Source organism: Vigna radiata, chromosome 11 (assembly GCF_000741045.1).
Source record: "Vigna radiata var. radiata cultivar VC1973A chromosome 11, Vradiata_ver6, whole genome shotgun sequence".
Lineage (NCBI taxonomy): Eukaryota > Viridiplantae > Streptophyta > Magnoliopsida > Fabales > Fabaceae > Vigna > Vigna radiata.
Window position 1 is genome coordinate 8,893,703 of NC_028361.1, and position 13,138 is coordinate 8,906,840.

The 13,138-nt window shown below is 31.4% G+C and overlaps 2 protein-coding genes across 2 annotated transcripts; one reads left to right on the forward strand and one right to left on the reverse strand.

Annotated features, from left to right (window-relative positions):
- The first annotated feature begins 6,318 nt into the window (after positions 1 to 6,318).
- On the forward strand, positions 6,319 to 9,683 carry LOC106777876 (isoflavone reductase homolog). The gene is made up of 4 exons (XM_014665688.2): positions 6,319 to 6,877; positions 8,494 to 8,734; positions 8,918 to 9,121; positions 9,208 to 9,683. The coding sequence occupies exons 1-4, from the start codon at positions 6,548 to 6,550 to the stop codon at positions 9,369 to 9,371; spliced, it is 939 nt and encodes a 312-aa protein (XP_014521174.1). The 5' UTR covers positions 6,319 to 6,547; the 3' UTR covers positions 9,372 to 9,683.
- Positions 9,684 to 9,876: 193 nt separating this feature from the next.
- LOC106777877 (myb family transcription factor PHL11) lies at positions 9,877 to 12,539 on the reverse strand. The gene is made up of 6 exons (XM_014665689.2): positions 11,958 to 12,539; positions 11,279 to 11,355; positions 10,904 to 10,964; positions 10,653 to 10,725; positions 10,436 to 10,505; positions 9,877 to 10,334 (listed from the first exon to the last, which is right to left on the reverse strand). Exons 1-6 carry the CDS (start codon positions 12,091 to 12,093, stop codon positions 9,942 to 9,944), a joined length of 810 nt encoding a protein of 269 aa, XP_014521175.1. The 5' UTR covers positions 12,094 to 12,539; the 3' UTR covers positions 9,877 to 9,941.
- Positions 12,540 to 13,138: the final 599 nt, after the last annotated feature.

Genomic DNA, 13,138 nt, shown 5'->3' on the forward strand with positions numbered 1-13,138 from the left:
GTTTTCGGGAAACCCGGGAAGTAAACGGGTCTCACCTGGTTCAAGATTTAAAGGTTGGGCTTTCCAGGTGGCGAGTTCATGTCAATGGATATTCGTAACTCATAACATCACAAAAAATAACTACAACAACACATATGTTTAAAATTATATATAACATATATTTATTGATTATTGCAGTAACATGTATCTATTATATACCTATCTTTATCTCATTTAGTCCAAAAATATTTTATATTCATTCTAACCATTTATAAATATGAATATAAGTATTTCTAAAACTATTTTTCAACGTACTATACGATGGATCGAAGTTAATGGTCATTTATAAATAATTAGCGGGTATATTAGTATGAATTAATGGGTGTCTTAAACTTTACAAATATACGATATTATTGGGTTTGGTTGTCTAAAAATATACTAAGTTAATAATGTGTTTAGCTGTCACAAACCCTATAAATATCCAATTGATGTTCATGTAAAATAACTTGGATCTATCTTAATAAAATAAAGACTTTTTTATGAAACATATTGAACGATCGAAAGAGAGCATAGCAAGGAAGGACAGATGACCCCCGGATAACTTCAATTGAAACATTTGACGTCTACCGTGGGGCCGAGCGACATCCCTATGATACCACGAGGAACCAGACGCGCGTTCAATCTCGACATTGCTACTTCATATCAATACCAGGTTTTACTTTGTTTTGTTTAACGCATATTTTTGTAAGTAAAAATATCCTGCACAGAAAGGTTCAATCCATTATCGCTTGGTCAGTTGGACCACTAAAGTTCAATTAAGTCAGGTTCTAATGACTTCTCAATATAAAAAAATATTAAATATTTTATTTAACGCATATTTTTGTGAATAAAATTATCCTGCACAAAAAGCTTCAATCCTATACCAACGTTCAATTTTGTCAGGTTCTAATAGTTTCTCATTATAAAAGTAAAAAATATTATATTTAACGTATATTTTCGTGAGTGAAAATATCTAGCACAGGAAGATTCAGTCCCTTCCCGCTCGGTCAATTAGATCACCTACGTTTAGCCTTGGCAGGTTGTAATGGCTCTTCATCATAAAAATAAATTACAAAGAATTTATTTTTTTTAACGCATATTTTTCATAAGTGAAAATTTCTTACAAAGGAAGAAGCTCCAAAGAAAACTTCGAGTGCCTTAGCTCAACATAGGAAAGAGTTTTAGAAAAAGAACTTTTATCACTTGCCGCTCGGTCTAGAGAAAAAGTTCTAGAAAAGGAACTTCTAGTGCCTCCGCTCAACATAGGAAAAAGTCCTAGAAAAAGAATTCCTATCGCTCGCCGCTCAGCCTAGAGAAAAAGTTTTAGAAAAAGAACTTTCAGTGTCTCCGCTTAACATAGGAAAAAGTTCTAGATAAAGAACTCATATCGCTCGCCGCTCGGCCTAGAGAAAAGTTCCAGAAAAAAAATTCTAGTGTCTCCGCTCAACATAGGAAAAAGTTCTAGAAAAAGAACTCCTATCACTCGTCACTCGGATTGGAGAAAAAGTTCTATAAAAAAAATTCTAGTGCCTCTGCTCAACATAGGAAAAAGTTCTAGAAAAGGAACTTTTATCGCTCTTCGCTCGGCTAAAGAAAAAGTTATAGAGAAAGAAATTCTAGTGCCTCCGCTCAACATAAGAAAAAGTTCTAGAAAAAGAACTCCTATCGCTTGCCGCTTGGCCTAGAGAAAAATTTATCAAAAAAGAACTTCTAATGCCTTTGCTCAACATAAGAAAAAGTTCTAGAAAAAGAACTTCTATCGCTCAACATAGGAAAAAGTTGTAGAAAAAGAACATGTATTGCTCGCTGCTCGACCTAGAGAAAAAGTTCTAGAAAAAGAACTTCTAGTGACTCCGCTCAACATAGGAAAAAGTTCTAGAAAAAGAACTCATATCGCTCACCGCTTGGCCTATAGAAAAAGTTCTAGAAGAAGAACTTTCAGTGTCTCTGCTCAACATAGGAAAAAGTTCTAGAAAATGAACTCATATCGGTCGCTACTCGACGTAGAAAAAAAGTTATGGGAAAAGAACTTCTAGTACCTCAGCTCAACACAGGAAAAAGTTCTAGAAATAAAAAATCCTATTTCTCACCACTTGGCCTAGAGAAAAAGTTCTAGAAAAGGATCTCCTATTGCTCGACGCTCGGCCTAAAGAAAAAATTCTAGAAAAAGAACTTCTAGTCCATCTGCTCAACATAGGAAAAAACTTAAGAAAAAGAACTCTTATCGTTTGCCGCTTGGTCTAGAGAAAAAGTTCCAAATAGAACTTCTAGTGCCTTCACTCAACATATAGTGTCTACTGTTCATCCTAGGAAAAAGTTCTAGAGAGAACTCCTAGCGTCTACCGCTAAACCTAGGAAAAAACTCCAAAGATAACTCTTAGAGTCCGTCGCTTGGTACAAAGAGGAATGAAGACTTAAAGCGCATCGAAAATAGACTCCCTAAATACAACGTGAAGAACATCTCTTAAGTTCATAATTATCCCTGCACAACTCTTTCAATAAAGAGCTTACTTGGACTTGGGGGACATATGTACTATATGAAATATACGGATCGGAATTAATGATCATTTATGAGCAGTTAACGGGTATATTAGCAGGTATTAATGTGTTAGATTGCCTTACACTTTACAAATATATGGTATATATGGTATTATTGGGTTTAATTGCCTAAAAATATACTATGTTAATAGTTAATCAATGTGTTTCACTGTCACAAACCATCTAAGTTGATTCGACAATTGAAAGAGAGCCTAACACAACAAGGAAAAAATTCAAACGAAACACAACGAAATAACCAAAATAATGAGATTTGAATGTCAAAAGTCAAGTTAATAATATGTGTTGCATAATAAGACATTCATTCTTAAACATAAGACGCATTTATACTAATTCACATATTGAAAAATGAAGTAATTTAATGACAGTGTTAAATTGCTTAATGTGTGGCGCCATGGAAGAAGAAAAATTAAATAGTTAAGGTTTGTAATATTATTTAATGTGGAGCAGAATAGAGATTAAAAGTTTTATGGGGTACGGAAAAAAAAGGTGGGATGCGAAGTAACTGAGCCTTTTGAAAAACGCTTTACACGCTGCGCGCATTCTTTGTGCACCCCATGCTTTCAATCTGCATCTCCTTCAAAGTGGTGAAATGCCTATTATATCTTTAATGAAAAATAAATAAAAACATTCATTTTCCTATCTTTAATCTCAAGTTCCTTTTCGCCTAAAATATTCTATCACTGTATGTTGGATAAACGGACTATTTTAACTTATTTTGAATAAATAAAAGAAATTTAAGTTATGTTTTTTTTTAAGTTTAATTAATATTTAAAAAACAAGTTTACTCACAGTGTAAACTCCTTCAAAGAAGTATATTATTTAAACCAAATTAAAAATAGTCCAATTAAAATTACATTATAATTCTTTTGTACCTGAGAAAAGCCTATTTGTGATATATTGACACCAACAATTTAAACTAAACCAATTTTTACTTATTATTAGATTAGGGTCACTGAAAAATCTTATTATTAGATTAATAATTGTATAATCTATGACGTATAAAATACAACTATCTTGAAGCAACCACTCCAACAACCTTTTCAATTTAATTGACATTAATAGTTTTTAAGTCAGTCATAAATCAATGGAATTGGTGAGTTGCTTAAATTTTCAAACAAAAAACCTATTTGTTGAATCTTAAGAACTTTTCACCATATCATGCTTCCAAAAAGTTTGCCTAAGATATGCAATTAATTCTTATTTTTAATATTATTAGTTATGTGAGATGTTTATTGTATTTCTTATATCAAAACATATATTTTTACTTGTCAATATGAAAGTAAATACTAATTATTGATGCAATAAGAATTTTAAAAGACAGTCATTTTTACAAAATGGATCATAATTTGACCTTCTATAAGTAACATTCTATCTCTAACAACATATAATCAAAATTTAGTTTTTAAGAAATTGAATCTTGAACTAAATTTTGATTTTTCTTTTCATTTAAAAAAAGTAAGAAAAATATTTTTAGTAGAAAAAAAAATATTTATAAAAAATACACACAATTAGAAATCTAATTCTGAACATAAATAACAATGAGTTTTATGTTTGTAAACAATGTATTATTTGGAAAAAGTAAATGGGAAAAAAGAAAAAAAAAATCTGAATCTTAAAGCCTTTGAATGGGCAATGCTTCATAAGATGGCAACACATGTTCTTCTCATGAAGAAAGTTTTGTGCATGTGATGCAATGGTTATTGGGTTTAAAAAATTAATTAAATAAATCAGAACAACAACCACCATCATCATCATCATCATAATAATAATAATAATAATAATAATAATAATAATAATAATAAGGGTTAAATATGTTTTTAGTTCCTTTGGGGCGAGTTTGGTTTTAGTTCCTCTTTCAAACTAAGGTATAATTTAGTCCTTCAACTTTAGAAAACTTTAGTTTAGTCATTTTTATCAAAAATTTTTAACTTTATTTGTTGTTTCAAATGCGTTTTTCAGTTAACATTGAAGCAAAAATGTGTCAAACAGTGTAAACAATCCAAATGCTATAATGAAACGTGCTTGAAACAACAAATAAAGTTAAAAAAATTTGATAAAAATGACTAAAACCAAAATTTTCTAAAATTAAAAGACTAAATTGTACCTTAATTTGAGAGAGAGACTAAAACCAAAATTGTCCTAAAATATAGGGACTATAAAGATATTTAACCCTAATAATAATAATAATAATAATAATAATAATAATAATATTTTTTCCTTTGAATTAAATATGTTTATGCTAAACACACTATATATGTTTTTAGTTTTAAATATATATTTTTATTCCCAAGTAAATATGTGATTTTATTTTGTTAATAATTTAAAAAATACAAAAGAAATCGTTAGATGAATTGTTAAGATGACAACACTCATTTGAAGAAAGTGGCTGAACTGCCTTTCCATATGCATAGTAGGTCAACAACCAACAACCCCATTTTTGATGTTCTTCCTTCTCTTCATTTTTCAAATACCACCAACTCAAAGTCCACAAATCTTAAATCTTAAATTTATAAGATGAAAGAACAAAATCACCAAACACAAACACAAATGTATAATTTAATATCTTTAATTTGAAGACAATGTTCAAACCAGAGATAATCAAAAGATATGGTGTCAAAATCAAATCAAAATCTACCACAAAGTAAGCATTAAAAAATTGAAACCATTAGTCAAAAAGATTTGGATTACTTCATTATATCACTGCATTTTTAATCATTTATCAATGCATCAAATACTAATATTTTCTTAAGTATTTTTCAAAACATAGTTTTGAGCAGAATAATGATTAAAAATAACACCCTTTTCAAATGGATAGCTAAACTTCAAATGTTTCATAGTAATTTATTAGAAATCTTATTTGATGATAGAAATTGCGCGATAAACTTTAAATTGTGCAATGAATCTACTTTACATTAAGACTTTTAGAGTTCATAAAGTCTTTGTTTGGTATGATGCTATATTATTTTTCTGAGTTTTATGCAGATTTGTAGCTGATTTTCTTCTGTGGAGGGATTTGTGCTGGTTTTTGATGTCTTGCAAATTATTTTTAATCTTTGAAAAGTGCATCATGTCATCATTCTAGTTTCTTCTTTTTTAAATACTTCATCAATTAAATAATTTAATTTGTATGAACTGTACAAAGACATTAAAGTGGGACAATATACCCATTGTAAAAAAAATATTAGTTATGTTGAAATAAATTGAAAACGATTAAAACTCAGTGGCTAAGGTGGGCAAAATAATTTTATTTTCAAAAAATATACTACGATATATTTTTACATTCATTTCACATATAATATAAGGGTAAAATGATTATAAAAATGTAAGGTTTTGTATTTTTTCAAACAAAAAGAGAGAAAAAAAAGTAGGAAAATATTTTCTTAACAACTTTTTTTAATAATTTTTTTCAACCGTTTATGTAGTAATTCGTGATTAATCCGTTTTAAATATACAAACCAACAAAATAATAATATATAATGTGTCAAAAAATTGTTAAAAAAAATTATTAATATATCATGATTAAAAAAGCAAATAAAAATAATGTCAAATAAACGTAAAAAAATTAGATTTTTCAAATAATTCTTTTTTTCTTAACGTAACAACAAACTTATCTCACAGAAATTTGAAATTTGTGATGACAATGTTTTTGCTATATTATTCATTCCTAAGAAAAGTGCACTTGTGGTCCTTTTTGGTTTTGTCCAAAAATCAACCTACCTTCAAATTTTCTTGAAGATTGACAATGAAATTTTTGTCTTTGACGACCATCTCCTTCCTACTCTAGAGCGAGTAACTTGAACTACACCTTTTCTAGATATTGCTTCATTTCTTGGTAGAAGTATAGGGAAGAAACATATAAATAGGCAGAAACAGGAACGATGAAACGTGAAAGTAAAGGTTGAGTCTTTCGCAAGTTTTTATATATAGTTGGCATTTGGGTGTTGCATTTAGTGAAAATTAAGGAGAGGCAATGGGAAAGAGCAAGGTTCTTGTTGTGGGGGGAACTGGGTATGTGGGAAGGAGGATAGTGAAGGCAAGTCTAGAACAAGGGCATGAAACCTATGTTCTTCAACGTCCAGACTTAGGGTTAGATATCGACAAGTTGCAGATGCTGCTTTCATTCAAGAAGCAAGGTGCTCATCTTGTGAAGGCTTCTTTTTCTGATCACCAGAGCTTGGTGGATGCTGTGAAACTTGTCGATGTTGTCATTTGCACCATGTCTGGAGTTCATTTTCGCTCTCACAACTTGTTGTTGCAGCTTCAACTTGTTGAGGCCATCAAAGTTGCAGGAAATGTCAAGGTATGCATTTTTCCTGTATACTAAAACGGTGTTCTCATGGATCATGTTATAGTATACTCTTTCTGTAAGTTCATTAAAACTACTTAAGCACAGATAACATAGTTAGACAAGAAGATTCAATAAGATATATAATTTTCAATAAATTTTAAGGAATAAAAGAATGTGTTAAACAAGTGTTCGAGTTAATCTTACTGATAGAGTCGTAGAACGTTAAGGCACGCAACCCTTCTTAAATCAGTGTTTTGTAGCCTTCAAGTCTTAAAAGACAAATCAATTATATGATGCCAAATTCAGCAAAAGGTATGCTCTAAATTGGTTAGGTGCAAATGTTACTGACAAGGCATATTAAATATTTGGAAGATATTACAGTATAAGAAAAAAAATTTAGGCCTTGTTTACTTGAGTGGATTTAGGAGAGAATAATTTAAAAGATTTGAAGATAATTCTTTTTATTATTTATTTGAATAAATTTGGAGATAACTGAAAGTAGATTTAGAAGTAAAATTTGTGAGAATTAGTGTAAAATTTAATTTATATGACAGATTAAAAAAATTTACTTCCAAATTCACTCTCACTTATCTCTAAATCTATTCAAATAAACAACAAAAAAATTTACCATCAAATCCTCTCAATTACTCTCCTCAAATCCACTCAACTGAACAAGACATTAAGAATCTGAAAAAAAACTCTAAAAGTCTAACCTTGTAAAAATAAGACTATGTTTAGTTATTTGTAATTTCCTTTCCAAAATTCTAATTTTGGATCTCATTTTATAATGAATAAAACTTTACCTTCAATTACATAAATAAATATTTAAATATCTAAAAATAATTTATGTAATTAAAAATAACTTTTTAAACTTCTTTAATTTTCAAATTTTATAAATCTAAATGTCACAAATTTTACTTAAATAAACTATTTAAATGTAACTATTTCATTATAATTTTAAAATTAAACATAAATGTAAACGTAAATATACACTCGTCAAATACACATCTGAATGATTCTTTTAAGATGGATTAACTGGGATAGACAATATAATTATGATCTTAACAAAACTTATGACATTATTTTTAACCCAACAACCTTAGGAAGTTTATGAATCTTCTTTCAACTTTTTCATTTTTACTTAGTGTAAGAGTTTGACTTAAAGTCATAAGAAAATGACGATGGAAAGAGTATGCCAGAAGAAATTACATTGTTCTGTGTATTGTGTGTAATGTGGTTTTGAGGAAAAGTGTAATTAGTGTATGCTAATTGGTGGATGTAATTTCCTCTGCTGGTTTTGAAACAACAATTTGGTCGGGCCCAGTTCATTAACATATATAGTGTGGCTGACAACCTTATAATGAGAAAAGAAATAGTACGTAGAAAATTTCAAAGTTGTATGAAAATGTTATTCATTTTTTGCTCAAATTTATAATTATAGTACATTTTCATTTTTACATTTGAGTAGAACCGGTGAATCATTGAATATAATCTCAATCATGGATATATAAAATTTTAGATAAGTTGAATAACATATTTTATTAATGACTGTCCTGTGACAGTAAGAGCTTTTACTTTATTATTTCTTTTAAGATAGTTATTAGATATAAAATTTGTTTGTTGTTTAGCGTTTTCTGCCTTCAGAATTTGGCATGGACCCTTCACTTATGGGGCATGCACTTGAACCGGGAAGAGTGACATTCGATGAGAAAATGACTGTACGGAAAGCAATTGAAGATGCCAACATCCCTTTCACTTACATCTCTGCTAACTGCTTTGCTGGCTATTTTGTTGCTAATCTGTCTCAAATGGGGACCCTTCTCCCTCCACGAGACAAGGTCATTCTCTATGGTGATGGCAATGTCAAAGGTACACAAAATTTTACTACAATACTAAATCTATAATGTTTTTTTTTTCTTTTCATTATATGTGTTATTATGCACACTCTTGCTGTCATAGTGTATGAAACTTATTCATCATAGTTTAAGAAATTATGATCCATTCCCATGTGGTCTAACATTTTATACTAAAGAATATCCATTCACAATGCAGCTGTTTTCATGGATGAAGATGATGTTGCAACGTACGCAATCAAGACAATCGATGATCCTCGAACACTGAACAAGACTGTATACCTAAGACCACCAGAAAACATTCTCACTCAAAGACAGCTAATTGAGAAGTGGGAAAAGCTCATAGGGAAGCAACTAGAGAAGTCCAGCATAAATGAACAAGATTTTCTTGCTTCCATGAAAGGTAACAGTACACCCGGAAGAGAAAGTACTAAACTTTTTTGTAGTAATTCTTTTATTTCAACAAAAAATGACTTTGGTTAATTCCAGGTTTGGACTATGCATCACAAGTGGGAGTGGGGCATTTCTACCATCTTTTCTATGAAGGGTGTTTGACAAACTTTGAAATAGGAGAAGGTGGAGAAGAAGCATCAGCACTTTATCCAGAGGTGAATTACACTCGCATGGATGAATACCTTAAAGTGTATGTGTGATGAGATTATAGGCATGAAAAAGTATAAGTTAGACCAACCAAAAAATTGGGAGCTGGTTTAATAAAATTATTGAGGAGAGAGATAACGATGACCTCACTTGCAAGAGGTTCTATTTTTTATTTTTTTTTTCTGTTGAATGGTTTCTAATCATGTCTGCTGTAATTGTGAAATTTTAATTTTCATCTGAATTTCCGAATATACAAGAAAATGATGATCACCTCGATCATTGTTGATGTTCCAATTGGATACTATAACTTGTTGATGACTTGGTTGGTTGCTCCTATTATACTAAAACTTGGATACCATTGTTTATCAGAGTTATTAGAGAAAAAAAAAATCAATTCAACAGGAAAGTTATACTAAAAGCACTTGGGATTTGTATCAAATTTTTGTCCAGTGGAAAATTGGTAATAAGGACTTAGCTCTAGAAAAGGAAGAGATAACAAGCTGTTTTGATATGCAACTTTAGTTGATAAAAGGGAGGTAGAAAATTATTGAGAATATCTAGGGAAAGGGGTATATATATCATTCAATCTAATGGCTAACTTAAAGTATGAAAATTCAAAAAATTTACCCCCTATATGAAATCATATTGACATCCATTTCAGCCCCACCAGAAGATATGAGATCATTGCTACCCTTAATGTTTAAGTCAAACTGTATTGAACCCCCTTCAATCTTTGGCTTTTGATTCCTATTTTGTTCTCTTCCTACTTCCTCATAATGGAAAGCTGAGCCATGGTTCTTATTATAAAAACCGGTCACTTCTATTATGTTTTCTTTGCTATCTTTATTCATATTTTCCATGAAATTTGACAAAGCAGAGTTGAATTCAGTCAACTGAGCTCTTGATGCTTCAAGACTTGCTGATCCATCCAAGGAAAGGGTTCTCTGAGCTTTTTCTAACACTGCTTGCAAATACTTCCCTTGTGCCTCTATTCTCATCTGCAACTTCTTCTGTACCTATTGCCAACAAAGAAGTTTAACACAAGTGAATCAAGATTTTCTATAGCATCTTACAAAAACTTTAATTTAGAACTATGCAAGTTAAAACTGAGAAATACCTCGAGCTGCTCTTCCAATCTCTTTTGAACTTCAATCTGATTCCTCAGTGCTTCTGCTATTGGGGTTTCTCTATTTTAGATATGAAGATTAGTTAGGAAAAGGAGAAACCAAACAAGTGCAAGAAGTGAGTTGCATTTACACAAAGCTAAAAGGGCTAAATTTAGATGAGAATTTGGTTCGTAGAAACTATAGTTATGCATATGATCTGAAACATACCCCCCTTCATTATCACCTCTGTAAGTGGTGTTAGGCCCTGAAGAACGAGTGCTAAAATTTACAAACGAACATCCTAAAAACAAACAGAAACATGGCAAGAACATTATTACGTTACTATCAAACATTTCCAGATTTTTATGTTCTCTATTTAAGTAGTTTCTTAAGGTAAATCCACCAACAACTGTTCTAAACAATTTGTTAAAGAATTGCATAGTATACTCAGTGTTTGTCAAAACTTCAAACGGACTCACTACTGTTCTCTTTGTTCAGTTCCTCGTTTTGTTTTCGAGCCTGCTGTCCAAGTCTATACTTCTGCAAATAAACAAAATAAATTATGACTCCAAATAGTAATTCTTTGATGATGGTTAGGAGGAGAAAACCAAAAAATTCTCGTGAATTCCAAATATCATTCACATATAAATTCAGTATTTTCACTCCTTCATTTACACTACTTTGTTTCCATCTTTCTACAAGATTTTTGTATGGTACTAAATAATTAATGATGATATCAAATCAAAATAACATATACGTTGTCTTTTTCACTTCTCCATCTATTTTTCCTTCTACATTTTGTAAACGGTACCCTCATGATTGAAATCTAGTATATGCAAGTTAAGTCTAATTACCTGTAAATGGCTCTTCAAATGATACAGTGTCAGACCTTTCAACCCCATTAACCTCAGAACAGACTTGGGAGTGGCCTCTGAACAAAAAACAAAACATTTCATATTAATGTCGTTTTCTGACAAAGCAGAAACCTTAACCAGCATTAAACCAGAAGATTATAAAATATTCAAAATGATAAGGATTAGCCCACTGAGACATTAGCTGTACAAGCAAAACCCCTAGAGCAAAAAGCTTGAAGGAAAGTGATTGGTTATTTCCATCACTTTCTGAACCAACGATTTGTACCGCAAAAATGTACAGAGGAGGGAAACATCAAATGCTACTTTAATTTCAGCCTACATCAGCATGCAGATTATACGAACAACCGTTTGATAGAAAATACATAATTCTGTGACCAACCAATTTCTTGATTTGGTGCAGCAAGTAATCGTAGTTTCTAAAAGCACCCCGTTACTCCACCTTTTTTCTACCCTTTCTGAACTCCAGTTTCAACAAAAACTTATCTCTCAAGTTAACTTTTCTGTGTCAACAACACCAACAAAGATAAAAGTTGAGAAAATATTTTCACGAATCATAATGCACATTTTTTAAATTCAACATACAAAACACAGACAGAAGAATTTGTGAAGTAAAAGTGCTTTTCAACTCTCAAAATTGAAATCTAAACACTATACATACTATCGGGGCCACCAAGCTTTGTGACTGCATCTACAAAACGATCATGAAGATCTGCTGTCCATCTTAGCCTTGGTTTCGGGTCTCGTGTCATAGTCATTACCACCCCATTATAACTTTCTCTTCCTCCACCTTCCATCACTCACTCACTTCTTATGCCGCACCTTCAACCACCCTCGTTTTCTTTTCAACTTAAAAAGCAAATTCCAACAGTCCCACTTGCAGAGCTTTTGCTTTATACCTCAGCCAAACAGCACCTTCATTCTACTATCCCAAAAGCAGAAAAGAAGAAAGGAAAAAGAAGGGATCAGCGTAGACCACAAGAAGATATACCATATACCCTTGGGAAACTGGTCACTGATGGAAGAAGAATATGTAATTCCGCAACACAACACACAACACAAACCACCCCAAAGGAAAACACACTCTGATTCTTATCAATAATATTCTTATCAATAATAACCTATCGGAACCAAACCATAAACACCAAACAAGTCAGAACAGAACATCATTGATTAGACACAAACAGAGCACTAGTGCGGCTAAAATAGAAAGAAAAAAAAAAAGGTGGCTCTATGGCTTAAGAAGCAACACTAGTAATAACAAAAGCATTAAATGCGGCGTTTGATGGGCTTTTATAATGCTCTTTTGTAACAGTAATTCAATTATTTTGTTTTTAGTAATAAATAATTAACTGTCCCTAAATATTATACATGGTGCAATGCATTATGTATATGACATGATACTGTATCATGATTAATTAATAATATGAGAATTATTATGAGGTTGTAGAAATTATAAGCTACAATTTAGTTATAGGAACATGTTAGAGGAAATCTCGGCGACGAATCCGAAGAAACATAGTGGATACTATGTTATTTAATCAAAGAGATGAAAGAGCAAGGTTGTTTCTTCGCACTCATTGTGACCGTTGGATGAGAATAACAGGAGAAGGTAAGGGATTCAACGGACAAAAATGTGGGATGGGTGACACGTGGATGCCAGCATGGAAGATTCGGAGGAGAGAGAAATTAGTGAAAAATGAATAATGAGAGGTAGAGGGTCACATCACATGGATTGGATTGGAGGAAGAGGGAAGTGGAGCCCACAAAACAACACGTTTCGGTTTGTCAGTTTGGGATGGCGACGGAGGAATATTCCTCCTTCGGCGGAGGAACGGAGGT